This window comes from Echiichthys vipera (assembly GCF_963691815.1).
Source record: "Echiichthys vipera genome assembly, chromosome: 18".
Classification (NCBI taxonomy): domain Eukaryota; kingdom Metazoa; phylum Chordata; class Actinopteri; order Perciformes; family Trachinidae; genus Echiichthys; species Echiichthys vipera.
In genome coordinates, this window is record NC_139843.1 from 8,326,991 (window position 1) to 8,353,804 (window position 26,814).

General features: G+C 43.1%; 1 protein-coding gene across 8 annotated transcripts in view; it reads right to left on the bottom strand.

Moving 5' to 3' along the window:
- The window catches only part of nrxn1a (neurexin 1a), a gene marked incomplete at its 3' end in the record, with an annotated part of 60,703 nt that overhangs the window by 16,814 nt on the left and 17,075 nt on the right, over positions 1–26,814 (bottom strand). For 3 of the 8 annotated variants that reach the window (XM_083932704.1, XM_083932701.1, XM_083932700.1), the window contains 12 exons: positions 20,551–20,852; positions 18,636–18,659; positions 16,641–16,802; positions 14,409–14,480; positions 13,856–14,080; positions 12,614–12,761; positions 11,599–11,729; positions 10,024–10,276; positions 5,288–5,491; positions 4,109–4,135; positions 904–1,026; positions 138–519 (listed from right to left, as the gene is read on the bottom strand). In XM_083932704.1, coding sequence (XP_083788830.1) covers positions 138–519; positions 904–1,026; positions 4,109–4,135; positions 5,288–5,491; positions 10,024–10,276; positions 11,599–11,729; positions 12,614–12,761; positions 13,856–14,080; positions 14,409–14,480; positions 16,641–16,802; positions 18,636–18,659; positions 20,551–20,852 — 2,053 coding nt within the window. The remainder of the gene's footprint in view (positions 1–137; positions 520–903; positions 1,027–4,108; positions 4,136–5,287; positions 5,492–10,023; positions 10,277–11,598; positions 11,730–12,613; positions 12,762–13,855; positions 14,081–14,408; positions 14,481–16,640; positions 16,803–18,635; positions 18,660–20,550; positions 20,853–26,814) is intronic. The other 5 variants (XM_083932703.1, XM_083932707.1, XM_083932706.1 and 2 more) reach the window with 3 other exon arrangements.

Genomic DNA, 26,814 nt, shown 5'->3' on the forward strand with positions numbered 1-26,814 from the left:
TATTGCACAGGCATTTCTGCAAGACAGATATTACCATAAACACATATTTAAACTGAACAACAATTTATTATTCCCTTTTCAAGACATTGCACTGACTCATGGGATGTAAATACCACACACTGCGTTGTCCAGCTCACCCTTTAACCAGCTCTACCACTATGAAGTCATTGCCGTCTCCCCTGTTGTAGAGAACGAGGCCGTCGGGGGATGTCGTCTTGAACTGCATGAAGAGATGCATGGAGTAGTAGGCCTGTAACGTGGGCAGCGTGACAAAGCTGGAGCGTGAGCGGAAGGTGACGGGGTCAGCCACGATGCTCTTATAGCCGATCACAGCGTTGAGCTCGCAATAGTCGATGTCGCCGTTCTTGCACAGGTCGATGTAGGGCATGCCGTTCAGTGTCAAGCCCTGAAGGTGGCCAATGAAATTGGAGGGCACGGCAGGCATGAAGCGCTTCTCCGTCACAATACCCGTCTCCACATTGTGGAACTCCAACTGGGTGTGGTCGCCCGCCATCTGACCTGGTGGCGGGGGTAAACTTCAGAGGTGAGGGCTATGGAAATTTGGGTTTCAGGTGGATCTGTTCAATACTAAAACTGAAGCTAAAACAGACAACTAATACTATAACTAATACTAATAAATACTAGTGTAGTTGTATACAGTTATGGTTACAGCTGTGACTATTTTCACTTACAGGTACAGATTTTCTCTACAAAGAAATAAAACCTTTAATGTTGGTTTTATAGCATTACATAAAAAAAAGAATCAACCAGTAATTTATGATAAAACATTTTCACACAGAATACAAGCAGATGTCTACACAGACTCAAGACAGGGCACAGTTTATAGACAGTCATTTTATGGTGAAAAGCTGAAATGGGTAAAGTTAATGCTGCTGTGGTTACCTTCAACAGGCTGCAGGTCGTCCACAGTGAGTTTGAGGCCCTTGCCACGCCGGACTACCCTCACCGTGTGCCACTCATTATCATTGAGGCCCGACCCCGCAAAGATGGTCTCTGGGCCTTTACCTACACATAGCCCAGAGCACCATTAACATAATGCACAGAGAGGTGGAGAGAGACAGATAGAGAGAAATCCAGAGACAGAGACAGCAAAAGAGAGGAAGAAGAAGAAGCGAGGCAGGTTGAATTCAAATTTAAGGACAGAAAGTGAGGGAATAGAGGGAAATAGCAGAGGGAAGAGGGAGCCATACATATCCTGGGGAGACAAACACTGTGTCAACACACTCTCTCCACACATAGACAGACAGGTCACTCTGCAGATATGCCAGCGAGACGGATGATGTGACACACAGAAAGATTAACATTAATGGATGCCATGTGTTGCTAAAATGGAGACTGTGAGTCACAACAGGCCCACGTTGAGAAATTCCATCTGTGGACGGATCACACTGCCATGATGACCAACTTCTACCCACACATGCACAGACAGCACATTTGCACCCCATTGACTCCTAAACCGCCCCCGCAAATCTAACATATATACTTTATTAGCGTGTCCACATGCAGGATCTTTATTTTCCACAAGAGCGCAATGCTGCAACAGGCCTCATGGTGGCACTACATACACAGAGGAACAGCAGAGAGCTCTCCGAGGTGCTGATGTGCAGCAGAATGAAAGGAGCTGAGCTGTCCTCTCATGATGTCTCTCTCTCTGCCCATCTACCAGCTCATATCTTCACACAGTTGACTGCACACATTTGACAGACTGACTGTTCCCAAAACCTCGGTGTCCCGTTGCTCCTGCTCACTACAAGCACCCCACCAACCTTGAACACAACACCCACCATCCCCCAAGACACACACACACACACACACACACACACACACACACACACACACACACACACACACACACACACACACACACACACACACACACACACACACACACACACACACACACACACACACACACACACACACACACACACACACACACACACACACACACACACACAGTCCTTCCTCCTCCAAGCCCTGTTGGTTTGAGTGAGTCTGCTTACAGTGACCTATAGGAGGTAATGATGGGGGAGGTGAGAAGTAAACTGACCCGAACGGATTGTGCTGCAGAAAATGTCAAGCATGCCTACATCACTCATGGAGGCATGCAGGCACGCACACACACACACAAACAAACACACACGCACACAAAACCACACAGGTAGAGTAAGAGAGAGGGAGGCATTCTTACACGCAAACGTAATAAGAGAAGTCAATCAAAATGGATATGGCAGTGTGTGTTTGCAAAGCTAAAAGAGTGCGTTGTGCGTTCAGAGAGGACACAGGGTTCCCCTGAGGAGACTCAGCTGTGCTCTGGGCATGAGCATCTCATCCTGTTACCATGGATCACTGCCTAACACTGAGTGAAGGAGAGAATATGTGTATGTATGTGTGAGGTTGTAAGTGTGTGTGTTTTTGCATATGTTACCAAATGCTCAAAGAATGAGCAGACCGTGGTAAGAGAGGCACACACACACACACACACACACACACACACACACACACACACACACACACACACACACACACACACACACACACACACACACACACACACACACACACACACACACACACACACACACACACACACACACACACACACACACACACACACACACACACACACACACACACTATTTTGGGTCAGTGTTAACAGTGCGTTCAGCACAGCAAGGTGGGCTTGGTTAGAAATCAAGCCGATCGCTGTGGCGGTCAGCAGACAGTCTGCGCTCTGTGCTGTTAAACCAATAGACAACGAGGCAAGACGAATCAAACAGAGAGACAACAAGGGACTGTTTGTTGCAATGAAGTACAATTCAAATCAAATGACGCAAGCTCGTGGAGATTATAAAAGTAGGATAATGAAAACAAAATGACAAAAAGCGTTTCATATTTCATTAGCTCCAAATAACAAATGGCTTTTCTGCTGGATAAGCCTCAAATCTCTCCCCTGCCGAGGCTTTTATTGGACTGCTGAGTGGACTATTTCAGTGGCGCCTGGCTGTTAAATAATTTTTTTCTTCCCCCTCGAATATCAGATGTATAATTTATTGTATGCACACGGTGTGCAAGAAAAGTGGCTGCCTACTGAAATGTTCATTGAGACAACCAGTCTAAAATTGGCCGACAGACATGCGGGATAGCAACAGGGCTGTGTGGCTAGTAGGGTTTCTATGGCAACTGCAGTCGTCCATTTCACCACCTCTTTGCCGTCACAGAGCATTCGTCTCTCTCTCTCTCTCACTCTCTCTTTCTCTGTGGTCGTGATAGAGAGAAACTCCACGTGAGGGAATTAAACTTCATCAGGGATTCAGCTCCACTCACAGCCGCATGAACAGAAACACACACACACACACACACACACACATAGATGGGCAATGAAGGGAATACAGAATGCAAAGCACACACTAAACACGCTGAATGAAACACTACCCAAAAATCCCTCATGTACAATTTAGAGACAAACAACAAGCAAACAAAGAAAGCAACCAGACAGACCTTGGGATGAAGGTGCAACAGAGAGAAACAGAGGGATAACACATCTTTTGTCTCCAGCATGAAGGAGAAGTAATTACCCTGCAGCTCTAAGTTGCATTCACTTCCCAGAACACCTCAATTTACCTGAACACCTCATACTCAGATTTGGCGCTTTGTCTTCTTTGCCTCCTTTTTTCTCTCCCTCCCTTCAACCCCCACCGTTCTCTCTTCCATCTATCCTTCTCTGCTAAAATGGCCGACCTGGAAAACCCTGGCCCTCAGCAAAAATCGCACCACTCCTGTGGTGTAGCTGAACATGCAGACACAAACACGCATATGTGCACCTCCCCTGTCCAACACACTCATACACACACATATATGCAACAGACGCATGGCAAAAAGATATGTTGAATAAGGGATTACGATCAGATGGACTGACAAGAGAGAGCAAGTGAAAAATAGTCATACAGAAACATGAACAAAAACACACACACTACTGCACGCTCACACACACACACACACACGCACACACACACACACACACACACACACTCACATACTGAGGAGGAAGGGGGGGGGGGGTTAGGTGAGATGGAGGATCACTTACTGGCTGTACAGTTTATCCTGATACAGTCTGGAGGGAGAGCAGAGCAGAGGGTTAATGCTGCACACATACACAAATTCTCCACGCCCTGGGGACACACACAGCGACACACCCTGCACGCATATCTACAAACACGCACACACACACACTGCTGAGAAAACACACACTCTCCTTTGTCACAGGACCTCAAGCTGGACCGTGTATTTTCTTCCAACAGTGTGTTGCAAGATGCAATTTCTGACAGTTTGATTTTAAGCCAATAGAGAGTGAAATCTGGATCGAGATTGGTGGATCTTTACATTGAACAGTTACATGTCAAGGAGAGCAGTGTGTCCCAGCATGAGCAGTGTGCTCATTGGCTGCTCTGGCATGAGCGACAGTTTCAGTCACCAACCAAAAGCGCCAGGAGACTGAGATGGGTCATGTGTGTCAGTTTGTCTGATGACATCGAACACATCCCATAATTTTTGTCGCCCATCCAGAGCACAAATCTCGAAAGATTTAGCTCCATTATTATACATCGTTGTTTTATTTTACCCATAATGCCTTGGTGTGTCGTGTGGCGTCAACCACAGAAAAGACGCGGCTGCAGACAACCAGAGACCAACACATGCACCCCTCTGTTAGTCTATGTGTGTGTGTTAGCACGTGAATGTGCTTGAATTCATGTGGAAGTTTGTGACTGTGGCTGAGTGAGTAAATGTGTTTAGCAGTTGCAATTATGTGCAAAGTGTGCCATTTGGACTGTTGAAGTTTTGGTATCGATTGTTGAAGGTGTTAGGGATGCACAGGTCCACTGGGAGTGAGCAGAGAATGCAGCTTGAGGCTTGACCCTCTGTTCAACGCACAAGAAAAACTACCACTAACCTTCAGTTGTGTATGTTTGTGTGTGTATTTAAAGATAAGCTGCATTTGCACCACAAAGTCATTATCAAAATGCTAAAGGAATCTGCAAAAAAAAACTGTTAAACCCTTGAATAAACTGAGAACAAACAGTGCATCATAATCATCTGGAGGAATTATCAGGATAACTTTACTTTCCAGGGACAATATATTATCAATCAACATTTGATGACACTCCTATGTAAGGAACAGCCAAGAGGCCAGTATCAGCTGCATTCCCCTGGCAGGTGATTAAAACAGTGTTGGAGAATCTACATGTTTGTGTGCTTGTGTGTGTACCTAGGTTGACAGTGAGACGGACACGGCCCCCATCCAGCTCCAGACGAAGAGTGTCCGCGGAGTTACGGGATGTGGTTGCCATGAGAACACCATAGGCTCGTTGGGAGCGAAAGCGTAGCGAGACGTCCTCCGCCGCGGTGTGCATCGCCACAGGCAACTGCACCTTCATAAACTTACTGCCGTCGTACGATAGGATAGTCGCATCTGTACATGACGCACAGAGAAGAGAGGCATACAAGGGAAAGAATGAGAGAGGAATCAGTGGAAGACAGGCGGGGGAAGAGGATGGTGGGTGGAAACATAAGAGATTGACAAGGAGAAAACATATGGAGGTGGGAAGAGACAAAAGCAATTTGACGTTGAGTGAATCAGATTTAAACATGACAAAGTATGTCGCAGCGTGGCTACACTCCTCCGTTCCCCACTGCCACGTCATGTTGAAACTTGAAACCTGCTTCTTACATAATTACCCCATCACTTTCCACCCTTAGTTCATCATCACTCCCTCACAAAAGAGGATGTAAAAATAGCCGCAGCTGGTTGGCCGGCCCCATTATCCGGTTAAATCAGAATGCAGGGCGGTGAGTGTGTTAGCTACCGTCGCTGACATCCCAGACCCTGGAGTCATAATGTAACAAGCTCAGGTGATCCCGCTTTAATGTCTTTTGCATACTCATTTACATATTCATAATCTTCTCTCCCTGCTACCTGCTGGGGCCAATCCCCAACCGCTAAACTGTTTACCTCGGAGAACCCAGTTTTTTTATTGGGCAATTACATACACAGCTAAACACACTCTCCATGTCTCAGTATCTTTATCTCTCTTCCTTCTTCCCTTCTTCTTATACATCTCTCTATTCCAATTCTCCTTCGCTTTCTCTCCCTTTTCGCTCTCCCTGTTTCCGTGGGAGACGGTTAGAACCAAGGCGAAAAAACAAGAGAACAGGAAGAGAGGGAGGCCTCATGAATACTGATGAGTTGAGAAGGAGGGAAAGAGAGAGATAGTGTGCATATGTGTGTGTGCATGTCAGAATAAGTGAGTGAATTTAAGTGTGAACAGAGGAGGGTTTAGTAAAGTGAGAGCAGGGGGAGAGAAAATAAGGACAGAGCAAGACAGAGAGAAAGGAGGGGGGGGAATAAGAGAGAAAAGCTCTTGGCTAAAATGCAAATGAACCCTCATTAACTTGAGGAAAAAAGGAGGTGGTTGGCCTGTTATATCACAGATAACATAACTAACAGCCACACGTACACCCGCCAAAGCACAGTGCAACACACACACACACACACACGCACACACACACACACGCACACACGCACACACGCACACATGCACACACACACACACACACACACACACACTCTTCTGATAAGGGAGACAGCTGACTAAATTTCCCTCACCACGGCACCTGACTCACAACCAGGCAAACAGAGGAGGGAGGGTTGGTGAGAAGCAGTATGGAAGCCCATTGGTGCCAAAAACAGAAATTGACAAAGTGCAATGCACACAAACCGTGTTGCATATCGTTGTATCATTTGACACATGTAATACATAACAGATGTGCCATACAAACATAATGAATAAGGATAATGGGTTAAAGGTTTGAAGTTAAAATACACATTTCCAAGGTAAGTTTAACCGTTTACTGAAGTAAAAGTACAAAACATATTTATATCGGGTCAAAAACTATGTAGACATCTGTGTCTGTTTTTTCCCGATTAATAAAGTTGCAGCTATGACGTCATTTTATACATCTGCAGAAGCTAACTTCCTAAAGCTTAAGCCCTTTACTTAATACTTTATCCTAAATTCCTTAATGTTGCTGACTTATGTTACTAACAAACAAAAATGCAAGCTAAATATATGAAAGAATAGTTCTACAATTTTCAAATTATATTCTTTCATGTTTCTTAAAAATGCTCTTACAGTTGTTAATGATCAACTTTCCTACCCTCTGTGGCTGTGGCACCGAGCCCCATAATTGTTACTTAAAAACATATATTTCTGATTTCTTCTTAAATAAATTAAATGTATTATTAGCTCATCATTTTGACTGACTTCTCATTATCATTAGCCTAGTATTTTGTTATTCTGACTTTCTCTCTCATGGGTCATGGTTATTTTTGATTTTCGTCAAACCTTAAAAAACGTGAATAGTTTGAGAGCAACACGAGCGTTTAAAAAAAAAAAACTGTAGATAGACTTAACCTTTCTTTTTCTCTCCGGCATAAACACGACCGAAAGTTTTTTATTTACGCTTTAAGTCATTTTTCTCAACAATACTTAAATAAACGCAAGGTTGAAGCCCAATAAAACACAACACTTTATTACAAATTTACAACCTATTTTTTTATCATTGTTTTACAATTGTAATAATTAAAGTCTTATTTTCTTATCGTCTGACCTTGTCCTTTGATTTCATTGTTTTTGATGGCATGTTTTCTCCTTTATTGCTGTGTATTTGTTGGTTCTGTGTTGCGTCTCTTAATGTGTAAAGCACTTTGACATTTTTTCATCCTCTCTCAACCTTTATCAGAGCCTATAAAATTGCGATCCAGACTAGGGGTTAAGAGTTATCTATACATATTTGGAAATGGAGATGTGAATATATTGTAAAAAAAAAATAGAAATATAGACAGATAATATAACTCTCTTCTCCTGATTTTATTTGATGTTTCTCTTTTTCTGTACATCTCTGTAAGGCACTTTGCGATACTTTTCTGTATGAAAAGCGCCATATAAATAAAGGTTGATTTGATTTGATTTGATTTGATTTGAAATATAATTGCTCTTTTGAACTGAAAAATGGAGTCTCAGTCTTTCACCACGTGAAGGGTTAAACATGGGTAATTCCTAATATTTAATCTTTTTATTTCTTTTCCTGGCAGTAAAGGGCTCCCATTAAAAAAGCAGCAACAAACAAAATTAACCCACCCATGTGAACAGCAAGTGAGCAGGAGGACAGAGCTGAGAATGTGCTAAAAGATTTGCAAATGTGTCGCGAGAAATATGTGTGTGTGTGACTGCTCTTTACGAAATGGAAATTAATCTAGCAGCCAGAGCGTGGCGACCATCTTTGTTCATTAAAGAAGAGAGAGGGGAAACAAAGGAGAGTGAGAGAACGAGAGAGAGTGAAAAAAAGGGAGGGAGAAACCGCAGGTATAAGGCGTAAACACGGCCAATCACTCTCTCCATCTGCTTCTCCATCTGTGCTTGCTTTAATCCACTGAACCACCAGTTAGTGACCCCTCAATGCACACAGAGAGGGATGAAGGAAGGCATAGAGGAGAGGAAGACAGAGCTACGAGAAGGAGAGAGAGAGAGAGAGAGAGAGAGAGAGAGAGAGAGAGAGCGAGAGAGAGAGAGAGGGTGGAAGGATGATAAACATACTACACTGCGGATGTTTGTCCTCTGAAATAAAACATTTTGAAATCAACACCTTTCAGAAAGTGTGCGTGCGTGTGTGTGTGTGTGTGTGTGTGTGTGTGTGTGTGTGTATATCTGTGTGTGTGTGTGTGTGTGTGTGTCTGTGTATATCTCCTGTTAGATGATAGTACAATCATCACTTGAGACGCGTCGGCAGTTGTGGCACAAACAACATTTCTTCTCTTCTCCTTGTCTGACTCCATCTCATTTCTTTCAACAGGCCTCTATCAGCTCCTCTGCCAATCTCCTACTTTCCATTTCTCTCTCGGCCTGAATTCTTACCCTTTCTCATAACTCTCTCTCTCTCTCTCTCTCTTTCTCTATGTGTGTGTCAGATTTTCTACTCCCATCTCCCATTCCTCCTCATCTCCTCACCTGCTGTCATATGGCGGTTCCGGCCCGGTGGTTCCCACCCTCCTCTGTCACAGCTCCTACTCCCTGCTTTCTGCAGATTTCCTCCCCCATCGATTCTCAGTCTCTACGTCCATAGCGGTCCAATATTCCTGTCGTCTGCAGCTCTGCTTCCTCCCACCTCTTCTCTTACCCCCTTTTGATGTTCTTCTTTACCTGCCTCCATCTCAATACTCTCACTTTCAGGCAGATTAAATGAAAGATACAGCCAATAAAAGAAATATATATATATATATTTTTCATTGTTGAGCAAGCAGGCTCATTTTCTCCTCGCCCTTATTTTCTATCTCCACCTCTCTTTCCGGATCTACATCCTGGCTGCCATCCTCTTTTTGGTTTCACCTTTCTATTCCCCATCACCAGGGACAAAGTGGAGAGTAAACTTACCTAAACCCAATCTCCGAGCAGTTTTGCCACATTTTTTATCTGCCATAATTCTTTATAAGGGTGTCCTTTTAGCACACATCAGAGTTAAGTACTATCAAATTGGTGCAATCTATTAAGATGGACCTTTTAAAAGTGGAAAAAGCATTAATTAAAAGTATAATGAATAAAATGTTTATCACCTGATATAACAGATGATCATAACATATATTCACTGAGTTATTTCTGACTTTAAAACGTTCCACGTCACGTCATCTGACTTTTGTAACTCATCTCTTTGGTATTATTCAATGTTCTCAAGAAGTCAAAAAGCAAATGATAAAGCTGTCATTATGACTGTGTTTTGCATCATGGCGTATTATTAATTTTTCACTGTTTGGTGACTGTAATTAGCCAGCTTACTCATCTCTATTGTGAAAATGACTGACTTTAGCATTTATGCCAAATTACTACACATGCTGCCAACGCATTATTCTCATCCTCTTCCTCTGTGGCCCTCCCACCACATCATTCTCACCTCTCTCACAGGAGCGTCCCAGGTATCCAGTCCCAGAGCAGTCGCAGACGTATCGATTCCAGCCCTCCCTGCAGACGCCGTTGTGCTGGCAGGGGTTGGACAGGCACTGTTTGGGCGGCTCTCTCGAGCACGAGGGCTTCACCCCCACCGCCCTCTGGGCCTCCGCCAGCCGCCGGATGTCTTTGCTCTGCCCGTCCACAAAAAGGTCTCTGATGCAGCCCACGTAACCGTAGTTCAACAGAGCCGTCCACACCTGAGGAAGTGGTCACCAGTGTTGAGGAGTTTCACATGAAGGAATAAGACCACGTTTGGCAGTGTTTGGTGGTAAACCAGTCAAATTAAATTGTGTTTTAAGAAGTTTGTTGAAGGCAGAGTAAAAAGCTAGACCTGTCAGCTATTGTTTGGCTTTCAAAGTATTTTGTCATATATTCACATGGATACATATCTTTTGATTTATTTATTTCAAAAATTGTTATAAGTCAGGTGCTAGAATACATTTTTTAAGATTACTATCACATTAACATTTGTTTAATTTTTTAGTTTTTATTGTTCTATCTGAACTCACGTCCAGACTTTAGTCTAGAATCACTTACTGGCTTTTCAAGCTTTCACTCGCACATCATGGTCTTCCTCAAACAGTTAAATGCAGAAGAAGAAAACCAGTGCTCATCTGTACTCCCAGGCAATATTATGTATATATGTATATATTGAATTATATATTTACATTTTAGCTCTTTTTTTATATCAATTTTTCTGTCTGTAAAATATCAGAAAACAAAGAAAAATGACTTTCACATTATCATCGAGCACAAACTGATGTCAAAAAAATATATTCAATGATTTGAAGGATAGTTGCAGATTCATTTTCAGTTGATCGACTGATTAGTCGATCACTCATTACAGCTCCGTGCTATTCACAATTCTTTTTCAATAATAAAAGAATCAATTACCAGTTTGCTCAGACAAGGCGCAAAAGAAACGATCAAATAACAAAAATAAGAAAAACACCAAAGACAAATTGGAAACCGTCTAAATAACAGGACAACTAAGGATTATTTCCATTAATGAAAAACACTCGTCACAATTTTCCATAGTTCAAGGTGATGTCAGCCGACAGAAAAAAACCCCCCAAACATACTCAATTTACAATAATGTCAGTCAACAAAAAGCAGAAAATGATGATAGGAGCTCTAATATCAAAATCAGTATGTCATACTCCAACAACAAGTATCGGGAGCAGGTGTGAGAAGCCACACACCTGGAGCTGATCTCCTCCTCGTGGGAGAATAAAGGACAATCGCAGAGTTCCTTTTGTGTGGCACATGCTGAGAGTGAGAGGCCCTCAGGCTTCCCCCCATGAGATATCCCGGGCAAACCTTTTGTTGCATTTTGAGCTTGTAAGCTGGCTAGCAGCCCAGCTAATGTAGTTTTTGGTTCTAGTTTCAGGGCTTGTGAAGTACATAAAAAACCCTGCTGATCGTTAACCTGACTCTGTCTTTGATTGCTTTACTACAACTTCTCTCCCTGCCCTTTGCCCAATCCTCTTACAACACACAGCGTCAGCAGCACACACACCTCTGTAGGGAAGATGAGTCCGGCGCGGTCTTCAGGTAGTCCTCCGAGGTACAAAGTCTCATCCAGGTCCAGGATCTCGCTATCTCCCGGGGCTGTGTACGCAGTTCTCACACTGTTTACTGAGATGGTTCCTGGAGGCACCGAAAGACATCAAAACAACTTCAGCAATCATCATGACCTTCAACCTGAATGTCCTGATCACAATCATCACCACCACCATAATTAACACATTAATACTCACTCTTCATCATCCCCAACACTCATTTACTGCAATAATCAGAAGCTACACAGGCCATAGTCCTCGGTTAACTCCTTTTAAATCCATGCTGGTTTGTGTTATGCCAAACATTTTGTCACCAATAAATCATTAATACATGTATTTTCAGACATCAGTACAGTTACACTAGACAAGCAAGATCCCCATTGACAAGATTGGCAGCCTGTACTTTTGACTACAATTAATACTGCCATGCAAACTATAATTATACTGGTATTATGATGAAAAACATCTAAAACCCTGGTACTGTATATAGTTCAGTAGTTCGGCTCATGTGTTCACAGGATCAGGATGATATATATATATATATATAAGGAAAAATAAAAAAAGGCACTATTTGATTGTGCTTTAAGCATATACCCACAGGAAGTATGAGTGTTAGGGCAAATGTGACCGTAACTTTAAAAAACTTCAACAACACTACCCGAAGCATAAGAAAGCAGTTACCAATTGCTTTAATTATAGTCTCAGTATTATCGTAATTATACCAGCACGATAAAATCTATTTGGCAGTGCTGCTGTATCTTAATAGTGTTAAAACTGTTCTACACAGCACCCTTAAAACCACTTTGAATTAAATACAGACAGCAGACAGATAGCAGCAGCCGAATGGCCTTGCTACACTGGTGCTTACTATGAAATGCTGAAGTACGGTATCGCCTACTCATTATCCTCCACCTCCTCCTTATCACCCTGTGGATAGGGATAACATCAGAGTTGAGCGAGCTGTGAGTGTACCTGAGCGTCCGTCCCGCTGGAAGTCCACATGATACCATTCTCCGTCATTGACCTTTCTGTCGATAGCTTTGGTCTTGGTGGTTCCTGAGCCCATGTCCAGCAGCAAATACAAGTGCCCGTCCAGCATCTCAATGGCAAAAAAATCCACCTGGAAGTCAAACAGACACAGTATTAGTATTCTGTAAAAAGCAGGGGATGTTGATGGCAATAAAAATGCAAATTATGCCTGCAAGTTACAATGAGGTGATTTAGCTTGAGTCTAACGCTTTATAATCTGGTTCTTTGTGCTTCTTCATTCAATTTTAGTCTAGTAAACAAAAACACTTTTGGAGACTACACTGAACTTGTGGGGGATGGGGGTTTCTAGAGTGTTTGTATTCATGATGATTCTGGAGATCCACACCCAAATTCAAATGTCCAGGAATTCAGTGGTTTACAGGACTGGATGATTAAAGGTGTATTTTCTGACAGCCATTTTGGATTTTAATTACGGTTCTGCTTTCATAGGACAATTTTGACAGTAGTAACAAAAATTACTATTACATTTTATACAGATATTCATGGTTCCCAGATGATGTACCCTAATGACCTTTATAGCCTTAACTTTCTATCGACTATCAAACAACTACAAGCTTCTCTCTAACCAATTTAATTGACTTACTAATTCAATCAGATATGTGTGTCTAAACCTCTCTTCTGTTTGTTTCAGTTCTCACAAACCCTACTGTACCTCTGCCCTCTCAGAAGGGCTCCAGGGCGGCTCAGTGGTTAGCACGAATGCCTCACAACAAGAGGGTCCTGGACTTGATCCTCTGGGGTATGATGAATCTGGAAGTTCATCAAGGCTTACCCTGTACCCTGAGTCTTGGCACTCGGACTCTCAGACGTTCCAGCCACACGTTGACTCTGCTCGATGCCGTTCATCCCTGGCAATCGATACCCTTTTTCATCCCACTCCTAAACCCTAGTCCTTCCACCAAACTGACCCTCAAACAATCCTTCCTTAACGTCTGACTTTTCTGCAGAATTAATGACATTCTCGTCTGCCTCAGCAGTATTTTGTGTTTAGTTCTAATGAGCAAATGTTTGCATCCTAACACCCTACACTAAGATGATGAGCATGGTAAATTATAGCTACTAAAAACCAGCATGTTAGCATTCAGATCAAAGAACCACTGCACCTACGTCCAGGCTTTTGATTTTGAACTTCCCTCTGTGTTTAAAGAATATATATATTTTCACCTTGAGTGTAGGAGGCGTGCGTGGGTCCTTGCGTTGCTGCTGTCTGGGTTTTCCATGGCTGAAAAGCATCAACCCGTTTGGCTCTGTGGTCCTGAAGTCGAAAGAGATAGATCCTGCCTTCTTCGCTGACCACTTGTTCAGCGCCACGAAGGACTCTGGGGTGTCAAAGGTCACGGGGTCCAGCGTGGCCACACTCTCGCACTTAAAGGACACCACCCCACTTACCTGGGGAAGGTATCATAAAAACAAATGTTTAAGGGTTCAAGCATTTCAAAAACAAGTTGCTAAACTGATGTCCAGTGAACATCAAGACCAAAATGGTTCTTTTGTAGTCCCGGATTGAAATAAAGCCAGTTGCTTCCAGCTGTGTACTGACTAAAAGACAAACGCTGATGGCTACCTCACAAAAATGTAATCCCATTTACCTAAAATCCATACAGCGTAAGTCTCACAGGGCCTGACAGGATGTTTTGATACAAAATTATGTCTGTGTTTTGTGTTCAAGAGGATAATGTGTCCGGTTGAAGTTGTACATGATGTTGAAAGTACGTACCTTCATCTTTGGGTCGCCCTGTTTAGCCAGTCTAGACAGCTCCAACCGTACATCATTGTTCTTGTACACCACCTTCAGAGGACAGGATTGAAGAGAAAATAACAATTCACCTTTGGATTGGATAAACAGAGTATTTTTCTTCCCTTTTGTTCATTAGATTTACCCTATATAAATACTGTGGGACAAAACTGTAATTTTTCTTTATTCAACCTTTGTGTTTCATAACAATGAGCAAGCAAAAAGAATAAGAAACGCTTTGATTAACCTTTTCACAAGAAAAAAGAAAGGAGAAAATGCCAAAAAGATAAAGAGGGAACCAGACACTTTAAATATGACCAGACATCCATTAATCTTTCAACTCAAGATACAGTTTTTTTTTTATTCAAGTGTTCTGGTGTTTTTATTTGAAATGACATCCTTAGAAGCAGCGAGCCACTCCAGCCTCATATGTTGATAACTCCTATTTGTCCTTGCCACTACTCTCTCTCTTTTCTTCCCTTTTCTGTTTCTCTCGCTCCCTTTCCTGACACAGTACGCTCTCTGACTGAGCAGCATGAGTGTAAAGAGCGTGCTTGTGCTGAGCATTTTGATGTCGAGGGAGATGGTCACACACAGGCGCCGCTTTATTAATCCAGACCTCTTTCTATGATCTGTGAGCAACAACACATTTCTCCTCTGCATTGGCTTTTCACTTCCGTTTTGAATTATTTTTGTATGTCTGTCCTTTTGTGTCTGTGGGTCGGGCGAAGAGGGAACGTAAGTGCTGCAAGTGTGCAGTGAGTTGTTAGTGTGTGTGGTTGTGTGTGTGTGTGTGTGTGTGCAATGCAACCAATGCACAAAATTGTTGCAGCCGTGATCGTTCATGCGCGTGATTCACTGCATACATCTTAATTTGCTCACACGGATTATCATATCATTGTATTAAATATGTAAATGTGCCAGTGGAGGGTTCACTTTGACAGCGGCAGCCTCGTTTAAACGCCATCAGTCTTAATGAAGCAACACAGAGCGCATTCACCACTGATACAGATAGCTCTCTGTTTGGCACATCATCTGTCGGCTTGTTTGGTTGTTTGTTTATGCCTCTGTGTGAGTCCGTGTGAATTGAAAGGGAGACTCAGACAGGGTGTGTATATAATGGTTGCGAGGATGTATTTGGGAGTTTTGTCGTGTCAGGTGATGTGTATGCATATGTATGTTTATTTGTGCCTTACTATTTGTGTGTGTTGGTGGGTATTTTTGTGCATTTCCGCTCATCTGTGGAGACATGCTAAGATTGTGTTTATGTGTACGTGCAAGTGTATTTGTGTGTTTTCATCAGCGTGCCATGTGAGTTTTTGTTGTGGCAGTGTTGTGGCCCATTTCAAGCAAAGCGGATGGATGGAGCGTCTCTGTGGCGTAGCTAATTAGCATGTTAGTGCTTAGTGCTGTATCTACTCCCTCAACGACACTCATCACTGATTCTCTCTGATGCTGGGGAGGGTGTGTGTGTCTGGGACTGTGTGAGACTGCCAAATGGAAGCATTTCTGTGTGTGTGTGTGTGTGTGTGTGTGTGTGTGTGTGTGTGCGTGTGTGTGCGTGTGTGTGTATTAGTGTGTGTGTGTGCGTGTGTGTCTGTGTGTGTGTGTGTGTGCGTGTGTGTGTGTGTGTGTGTGTGTGTGCGTGTGTGTGTGTGTGTGTCTTTTTGTGTGTGTGTGTGTGTGCTGCATAAGATAGTGTGTAATTTTTTTTTTGTTGATACGTGACAGAAAGGGAAGGTTGGAAAAGAGAAGGTACTGGAGGAAAGTTCGTTCTTAAAATTCTGAGAGTATACAGAAATCTGTGTGGGTGTATGCACTTGGCATTAATTACAATGTTTGGATACATTATATTTCTGTAGAATGTTGTAAATGATCTAAATCAATAATTCTGAGCAAATTGTTTTAAGTTTTATTAGTCATATGAATGTGAACACAGGGTCAACTGCACTAGTCACCGCAATAAGAGCACTAGTCATACTGTACATAATAGATTAGAAAATGAATAGAAATACAATAGAACTGTAGTTTAAAACAAACATGACTCATTGGAGATAAGATTGAGCCTGATATAAAGCAGTTTGACTATTTACTATATGTCATCTTGCAAACATACTGGATACTAGCAAAAATAATCTAACTATAATATGCTATTTTTTCAACCACACTGCTCCTGAACTAAGGTAATATACACACATCATGCACACATCCCACCTCTTTGAGACAGCCCATGAAGTTATTGCTGACGGGAGAACCGGGCAGGTCAGCAGTGCTGGGGCTCCCTCCCACGTAGAAGAAGTCATCAGAGCCCAGCATGGTGTAGTCCTCTTGGGTGTAACCCGTGGTGGTCAGGATGCCGTCCACAGAGATGGTCACCTACACAACAAAGCACAGGGAAAGGACACGCTATATACTCACACCAAAGGCAGCGCTAAGCACTAGCTAGGCGCTGACCAGCCAAATTAGCCCCCGTTACTCTTGTAACCAATGTGTATGCATTGTGGAAGGGAGAAGGCCTGATTATTGGTTTGGAGAATTGGCTAGTTGTGCTGTTGGGACTTTGTTTTGGTGTGGATCAGTGCTAACTGTGTAGTGTAATTGAGTGGTGCTGCCTCTCACCTTTCCTGACAGTAGAAATGTGTTGCTACACACTGCTAAATGCCACTCACTCCACTGCCCGCTGTTAGTAACACAATCTGGAGCCCTATCTACCACTTGTGAAGTACATCTTGAATTAAACTACGTGGTCTGACTGCTTCTGCCTGTCCAAGTCTATAATACAAAATGTGCGTGAATCATAAAGATTCACTGATACCCAAAGCTTCAGGGCCACCACTGACGGACGGTCACTCTTCATACCCAAACCTCAAAACCAGTCTGTTATTCTTTCCCTGCACTGAACTGACTTTACAAAACAGACCAAGCCAACACAATTTGTGCAGCATCACATTAAAAGGTTTTCCTTGCCTTGTTTGCCGGCTAATTCAATTCTTTGCATTAAAAGTTCTCCTGACTCTAAGCTGCTTTATGTTTGAAGATCATCCAGATTTACTTCCTAATATACTAACAACAACTTTCCTTAATACTCCCCCCCTAAAAGTGAACTTGACACTGGTGTTCTTACAACTTAACCAGTCTACTCTACTGTATAATAGCCTGTAAAGGGCTTTTAGCTTGCACTGTTTCCCAACCCTGTTACATGTAAGTCCATAAGTCCTACAGTATTTCCTTCTCACTCAAGGTGCTCATCATTGCCAGGCAAACTTGCCCAGCCAGGCAGGTGTTAGTAAAGTCTCCACAAGCTTCTTCGTGCTTTGCAGTAGGTGTTAGTACTATTTACTTGTTAGTAGTTGTTAGTTGTTGCACTGCTGGCAGCCACAGTAGTGCGATTTGTGTCAGGCCAAGCTGTGTTGGGTTACTGAGGTTAAGGTTAATGAATTCAATGTTGTTAGTAGTTGTGAATGAGGTTATGTTGTTGTGCTGTTAGGGTGAGTTGTGATGATGGTGTTAGATAGTTAGTTTGTGGTCTGGGGGGTTTGTTAGATCAGCGAGTCTCAATGATATGACACATGGACGAACACACACATATTGATGTACACACACGCACAGGTGTTAGATGGGTTACGGCTCATTCCACATGTTCACATACGCACATAAATATATAAACATGCAGCCTGTTCCTCTATCTGCATGCAACCACTGGCAAAGAGGACACAGCAGATAAAAAAAAACTGAGGAGAGGATGAATCAGAGGCACCATGGAGAACATGCAGTGGCAGAGTGTAGGACAAAAAATCCAAAGAAAATAAAGGAGGGGAAGGAAGGACCTCTCTATCCATTTGATGGACCAATCAGAGAGGGGAAGGGTTTCTGAGTCACGCCATGCAGGCAAGGGGGTGGGAGGAGGGTTGCTCGCCATTTGCGTGCAGGTGAGGGATGAGCCAATCAGAGCACGCCTACATGTCAGTCACAGAGTGATGGGGTGAAAATAAAACGGTAAAGAAAGGGGTAGGGGGGGGTTAAAGAAAAATAAGTGGTTGGCAAGGAGGGGGAGGAAGGGGGCTTTTTAAGCGTAAAAGATTACCAACCGCATTTATCCTTTTTTTGGTTTAGTTTTGAAGTCTATGGTTCAAAAGGAAATAGACACGGGGCAAACCCAAACTAAGAAACAATTAGAATGATATCTACCGAACAATGGAGTTTGTTTACCATAGCGTGTCCAATGCCTGAGTGCTTTGTGGGAAAGGGGGAGAAAGGAAAGCAAAAAACTGTGAACAGAACAACTTCGGGAACAAAAAAAGGAAAGCTAGAAAGCCTCTGGTGAGGTTAGTAGGTTGGTTGGAGTGGTTTCGCTAGGAGAAGGGCACAGGTTAGGTTAGTAGAATGAATCATTCCATGGATGGTGGTTAGTTTCACTAGCAGGTTAGTAAAGTTAGTAGTCAAGTTAGTAGTACAAACAGGCAAACGGTAGAGGCAGGGCACAGGTGGGTTACAAGCACCTGAGTGCAAGTGACCCTCAGTGTTCTCTAGTTCACTCTCCCTTTCTCTCTCTCACTCATTCACTCAATCACTCACTCACTCTCACACACACACACACGCACAATTGAAAAAACACTCACCTAGAGCTGAAAGCAGTGCTGGTCTGGTGGTTAACCCACTGTAAACTAAGACCAATACCTCAGGAATTTTCTTCCTACCACAGCATCACTGCAGATAGACAACAGACCGCTGACCGTAGCTTCTACATTGATTAGTTTCTTGCTGCGGACTAAAGTCTTTTCTGCTGCCCACTGCTTCTGAAACATCTGCAGCCGTCACTGTGGTTCACCAAAGTCAAATACACACAGAAACTACTTACCAGGGAGTTACAATGAACGTTGCTACTAACAATCATTTCTACTTTTGGTCAATATGTCAATTATTTCTCAAATTTACAAAATAAAGTACCCCTCCAGACATGTTTTAACATAGATAAAACTACTCTGCTATAATGAAATTTAGTTTAACATGGTTTGCCCTCATAAAAAGTAAAACAAGGACTGGAAGGATATCTGCTCTTTCTCCCTCATGGAGAAATTCTGGATCTGGCCTCCATCCCGCCCATCATCACTTCTTGTCAACCAGTAAAAGAGCGCTTTGAGCCTAAAGCAGAGTGCCGCCATCTGCACACTATAGTAGTAGTAGTTTTTCCGTCTGGTCTATTTTCTCTGTTAGAAGAAACCTCAAAGAGATTCAGCCATACATGTTTGGGCTTCCAGACTCAAACGAGGAGACTGTAGGGCACCAAAATCAGCCACTAGCAGATGTATCAGAATGGTTAGTGCAGTTAGCATCTTTATGTTGTTTGTTAGCTTGTTAGCGTGTTACTGGCAGTGGCTGAAACAGCGTTAGTGTTTGTGAAACACCCGATAATATCTGACTGCTTTTCGCACTACTGCTATTGACATGTCCGCTATGCCCTGGAGGTTTCAGGTTTCTTTTACAGATTTAAATTGGTTTTTGCATTAGTGGCGTACCTAATCTAGCTTGCTCTGTGTACGTTGGGATCTTCTGGGAAGTGCAGACAATTCCCCTGACAGTAGAGGAATGTGAAGACACCCTCTTTGCGCAGAATCAAGTCATTATAGTCAAGGTCAGACATTTTAGGGGACATAAACATAAGGAATTTGAGGATGGGGACTTTAATCATTACACTATAAAATGTCAGAAAATAATGAAAAATGCCGAACACAATTTGAGTTCAAGGTGACATATTCATAATTCTGGTTTGGTCAAAAATTCACAATAATATAAAACTAGGTAAAGTGGAAAATCCTCACAATTGACAAGCTTATACAAGCAAATGTTTGGCATTTTTTGCTTGATAAATGACTTAAAGGATTAATAAAAAATAAATAAAATTATTGTCAATCAATTTCCTGTTGATTGCTTATCATTTCATCACTCACTGAAATCCAAGCATGTTTCTATCCATTTGTCGATCAACAATCTTATTGTCCCTTCCTTTGACCCTTTAATTCTTTCTTCTTCAAGGCTTATCAATATCGTAACTAATTTTACATCTCCTGACCTCCTCTCCTGTTTGGTTGGTCGCTCACACCTCCACCTCCTGTTGTCTGGTTACCTGTCTGAGATTGCGGGTGACCTTGACGTCGTGCCAGGCGTTGTCGTTGAACTTGCCGTTGACGGGCTCAACCAAGGCCTCGAAGGCCCCGGAGCCGAGGTTGATGACAAGTGATACGGCTCCGTTCTTCAGTGCCAGGTTGACGTAGTCAGCTGACTTGCCGGTGTGCAGCATCAGGCCGTTGCGCTGCAGCGTCTTGAAGGAGAGCGTGATTTCATCGCTGCTAGACTGGATGGGGTTGGGCGACAAGTCGTAGCAGAAGTACTCTGAGCCCTTGAAGGTGGCAACATACTCTTCACGAGCTGAGATAGAAAAAGGAGAGGTGGGAGAACAAGGAAGGAAGAGGAAAACAAAAAAGTGTGGAGCCATTACACTTTTGTTGAACAATATCATAATGATTACTACAATATCCAAGCTACATTGCTTCTTCCCACACTGCTCTTCACAGTATGCTCAAAAATGATGAAATGGTGGGTGTTTCTTCAGAGTCAGCTGAGTAAAACAAAGCTCTGCTGGGCCTGGGTAAATTTGATTCAGATGTGTGGCACAAAACATATTGTTCAATATGCTGAAAATGTTGTTATTGTCAAGCAAAGCCTCATTGATGCCAGCACTTGGAAGGAACACTTCCTTCCATACCTCTAATCGTACACGGAGTTGTGTGTAAACAAGCTTTGATCACTCATGTGGGTTGGAGATTAAACAGCGTGGATGTAAGAGAGACAGTCGTGAGTCTGTTGCATTCCAAACTCGTTATGAAACCTGCCATACTCCCTTTTGAGAGAACAGCTGTGCTGGCAGTCTGAAGTGATGTGTACTTGTTTGACAACATGGTTCATTTCGAAATGTTCTCCGGAAAAGCCAGAATGTGCATGTGTTCGTGCAGTAGTAGTAGTAGAGGTTAGAAAGGTTGTGAGAAGCATGATGATGGAGAACAGCAGCTGGGAAGCATCTTGGCAGCCAAAGCAGGCACGATAGGCCAATAAGAAAGCAGGATAACAAGCAGGCAGCCAATGGAAACTTACCTTGCACACCCTCACTGACCCCCAAAGACACGAGACCAAGGTTTCGCAATCCATCATCCTTAAGCTCACACTCTCTTATCTACTCTCTCACACCTACTCACATGGTAGTGCACAGCCATAAACGCAAGCCAGCAGAGGAACAAATACGCACACCTACACACACATCTGCGAAAAAAACGATCATACTATTGCGCCGGCATCCACAAGCAAGGGCGACATTATCTGTCTCCTTCACACCCATCCCCCCACAGGATCACCCTTCCTCCGCATCTGCTCTCCTCACCATCATCCCTATACCTCTCACACCTCCCTTTAAGCCTCACGCCACCATTCCTCTTCAGCACGTCTCGTTGGCCTCTTTTTCTCTGCTCTGTGGAGCCTCTGGCATAACCACTAACTTGTAGTTCACGATAATGAGGAGAACAGAGGGGAATTTAACACACACACTAGGTCAAGCTGGAACAAGACAGACACTAGGTGAGGTGCCGCTGTAGAGGTGGAGGGGTGGGGGGGTGGGGGGTTGCCACATAATGAATAGACTGAAGTGTAATAGGTTATTAAGGTAGTGAGAGGCAAAGAGAAGAGTGCTGAAATGGAATTGGCCGCACTTGAGTGAATATAACATGGAGAGAATAATGAGAAGGAAAAAACTGAGAATATATCACAATTCAAAGAGCAATTGTGGCAAATTATCTTACTTTGATTCTGTCGCATGAAAAAAACCTAAATCTGACTGCCAATATACGAGCAAGAAACAACAAGTTGTATGCCAGCATGTGTGTGAATTCCCCCTAGTGTGTGATTTCTTCCCTCCCAGCATGTTAATTAAGAGTGTGTGTGTGTGTGTGTGTGTGTGTGTGTGTGTGTGTGTGTGTGTGTGTGTGTGTGTGTGTGTGTGAGAGCATGCCTCGAAAAGAAAAAGTGTGCAACTTGTGTTCACGCATGTGAATGTGTGCAGACAAGTAGGGGCTTTTTATGTGCGTATGAAATGTGCGGGGGCGTGGGTGGGTGCTGGCCTCTGTAAATATTGGTGTATTGCTGTCAGAAAAGCTATTACCAACTCGGGCCTCAGGCTAGTCTTTACTGAGAAGAGCGAGAGCAAGGAGGAGGAGGGACACACACACACAGACACACACACACACACACACACACACGGAAAGAACAGCCACAAATGCTAACACAACCACACAGGCAGCAGACATGTAGACAAATGTAGATGAGGTGATGGAGTGTGTGGAGGGGGGGAAGTTGTTCACAATGAGAACACACGCAGCCGTCCAGCAGCATTCTAGCGGTAATTTACAGAGGTTCCATTAGGTTTCAGTGTGGTGCTCCGCCATTCTGTTGCTAATTTACAGACATGTCATTAGACCAGACAGGAGCACATAAAGCATTTGCATCGATCTCGAAGCTCTGGCCCGCAACAACAACAGGCACATGCACACAAATCAGACGGGAAAATGCATATTGGTTGACACAAACACAATGAAGAACATGTGTTGTGCATGCATGTATTCCCCGTACAGACACGCCTACTGTAAAACACACACAAGACACGCACACTCTCAAGTGGGCAGGTTGGAGTGGATTTGTTGTAGCTCAGATTAATGGAGTGAGTCAGTATTAGCTCAGAGTAAACAGTGAGACAGACACTGACATACACACCACATGTCACACTTCATCCTGCGGAGAGCACTGTCGATCAAAGCAGGCGAACAGGGGGGTGAAGGAATACAGAGAAAGGAGAGAGTGAAAGGGAAAACAGAGGGACAGAATGCAGATCTCTCAAGCTAAGCTTAAGCACCCATATCTGATATTTTATATGGCTTTTGTCATTTTCTTTTCATCAGTTGTTTAACAAATCGTGGGCTGACTGTGGAGTTGTATCTGCGCTCTTCATTGTGCTCACTGCAAAAGAGACCTTGATCTTAATGACACTACGTGAGTAAATAGAAGTTCTTAAGTAAAGAGGAGGAAAAATAAATCTCTCAAGCTGGGCTATTTCATTTTACTGTGGGGATTGTAAAGCTTCATTTGTCTGTTGTTTCTTGATGATTTCGTATGCCGTGACTGACTTTATAGTTCCTTAACTGTGACCAGCTGAATATGAGGCCTGGTTGTAGATGTTTTTCTTTGTTTTCAAGTGCTCTCATATGTAAGTGAAACCATCTGACTGAGTGAGAGAAAATGAAATCTCTTAACAATCTCTTAAATGTTGCTGGTGGCGTGGTTGTATTTAAGGCCTGACCGTAGTACTGCACTGATGAAGTCAATTCATTGATTGGTAATTTGAAAAAGGTTTAATTGCCAACAACCTTGAGAATAAATTGTTTGTTTTAAAGGTTTTCAGGTTCTTACTTGTATTTTGGGCTTCTTCTTGAACATGTTTACATGCTTTAATATTCAAAAAACACTTTATGTCTCTCATACCGTCCGTCTGAATATACCTGTGTTCAATATCTGTCTGAAACGCTTCATATTACTCAAACAAAATGTGACATTAAGCTTCTAAAATATGCAGATTTGATTTTATATGATTGTAAATTTCATTATTTAGCATTTTGGACCGTAGTTAGACACAACATCTGAAGAGTTGGGTTTCAGGGAAATCGTGATGGGCGCTATTTTCTGGCATTTTAGAAACTAAAGTATTATTGGAGTTGAACAGTTTAAGTGATATTGATACCAATGTTAAATTGCAGCCTTATCTGGCTTAAAATGTTTTTCATTTTACCCAGCCTGTAAAAAACAATCTCACTGATTGTATTAAGTTACAAAAGGAAAGGACAAAAAATGAAAGCAGAAGAGAAGAGCGGGAAGAAATAGAGGGAGGGAGGGTGGGGAGGGAATTGTGTAAGAAATAACCAGGAAAGGAACTACTATGGTAAAGAAGACAGACATTAATTAATAACTATATAGAGGCTACAGTTGGAGCAGGCAATAATGTAAAGCTGGAGGATGATTGGCATTGGACTTTTTTAAGGCTATCATTAAACTACTGCTCTAATGAATAAAGAAGCCTGTGGGGAGGCAGGAGGGAGAGAGAGAGAAAGAGAGAGAGAGAGAGAGAGAGAGAGAGAGAGAGAGAGAAAGAGAGAGAGAGAATAACTGATCTGATGAGTGCTGCTACTGAGACCAGCTGCAGCTATACCGCCCCTCTGACGATCAAACACACATCACTCAGCTTGCTTTGTGTGTGTGTGTGTGTGTGTGCACATGGCGAGTGTGTGTCTCATATGGCTTTGTCTCTTCTCATGGGTTTCCTCCTCAAGATTTCACACACTAATTTCTCATTTCCATGGCAACCCTGTTTTACAGGGGCTACAGCAAATATGAATGTGTTGTATGTCATGTGTGCATCAGGAAGAGAAAAAAAAAAAAAAAGAGAGAGAGAGAGAGAGAGAGAGAGAGAGAGAGAGAGAGAGAGAGAGAGAGAGAGAGAGAGAGAGAAGATGGAGAAGGAGGGCGAGAGAGAAAGAGTGATTGAGTGAACAGTACATTATCATGGACAGCTGTACTGAATCAAAATGGCGGATGGAGGCTGGGAGCACATCAGGGGAGCCTATATTATACAGCACCTGATAGGGGGAGCAGGGTGGAAAAGATGCAGGGTAGAGAAAAAGGGAAAGATGCATGGAGGGAATTTGAAAGAAGAAGGAATAAAAAATAAGGGGGGGGGGGGCAAGTAGACTCATTGAGATGGGTAACACAAAATGGAAGAGAAAGAGGTAGAGGGGTGGAAGGAGAGACAAGGGAAGGGAGTGGCAGAGAGCGAGGGATGGCTGGCTAGAGAGAAAGAAACAGAAAAATGCTGGTGTATCTAAATCCTAGTGTAGCAAGCCTCAATCATGGCAGCCCTGTCATTCTGGAGATAGCACACTGCAATTCCCCTGCACCTCGTTTTTAGCCCACCATGCAGTTCTGCTATCAGCTCCTCTCAGACCGTCCACACACGCAAATGCACACACACGCACGAACACGCACAGCATAAACTCAAACATCCTGCATGAGGGCACCCTTCCTTAATAACAGACAGGTGGATTAACTATACACTCATACAGTATACAGATAGATGACCAGCGTAGGAAATGTATGTAAATGTATGCTAACATATGCATAGTCTGTATATTAAGTTAAAGTGTGAAAATCTATAAAGCCAAGTTCACTAAAGGCTATGACTGCCGTTTCCATCTCTGTTCGGTGATATACAGCATCTGGCTTTGAAACCGATTGGGCTATCACATCACAGCCAAGGGAGCAATACTGTAGAGGAGGATATTACTGTCAGGACACAAGTGACAGATTGGCTGTCTGCAATGTTGAGCTCTCATTCCTTGTTTTGTTGTTGTTGTTAAACTGAAGACATTCATTTCCAACATGGAGATATACAGCTTATACCGCCTTGAAACTTATTTTCTATTACCGTATTTTCCGCGCTATAAGGCGCACCACATTATAAGGCGCACCTTCAACGAACGGCTTATTTTGAAACTTTTTCCGTTTATAAGGCGCACCGCATTATAAGGCGCATAGAATAGACGCTACAGTCGAGGCTGGGGTTTCTTTAAGGACCGCCTCTAAATTTATTAATGTTAAGTTTGCGTGCTAGCGCGAGTAGCATCAAGCTGCAGACCCGGAGCACAAGCCCCTCACTTGACACAAGCCCCTCACTTAACACAAGTCCCTCACTTGAAAAAAAACCCTTTTGCGTCACTTCTGTCAAGCAAGGGGCTTGTGACAAGTGAGGGGCTTGTGTCAAGTGAGGGGCTTATATTATTGGCTAGCGCTGTTGCCTTCAGTCCAATAGTGATTGTACGGACACTTCTACTTGCTGCTCTCTGTTCAACAACCCACTGTTCGAGTTTGTCCTCCAACTGTAGCCATCTCGCTCTGTTCCCTCGGAAACTCTGTTTAGTTTTCTTTACTTGGCGCAGGTAATCTTGTTGCTTCCTCCACTTCCGCACCATTGATTGGTTCATGTTAAACTCTCTCCCTGCTGCTCTATTCCCGTGTTCTACTGCGTGACTAATCTCCTTGAGTTTAAACTCTGCGTCGTAAGCGTGTCTCTTAATAGGAGCCATTTTGGGCTCCTTACACAAACTCACAAATGGAAATGAAACGGCACGCTTTGCGCAGTCATATACCTCAACATGCACCGCACGTTACTTCTTCTACGGGGGAAAATAGAGTCGGCGGCTGCTCACCGTAGTTGCGAGACCTGTCGTGGCTCAATATTGGT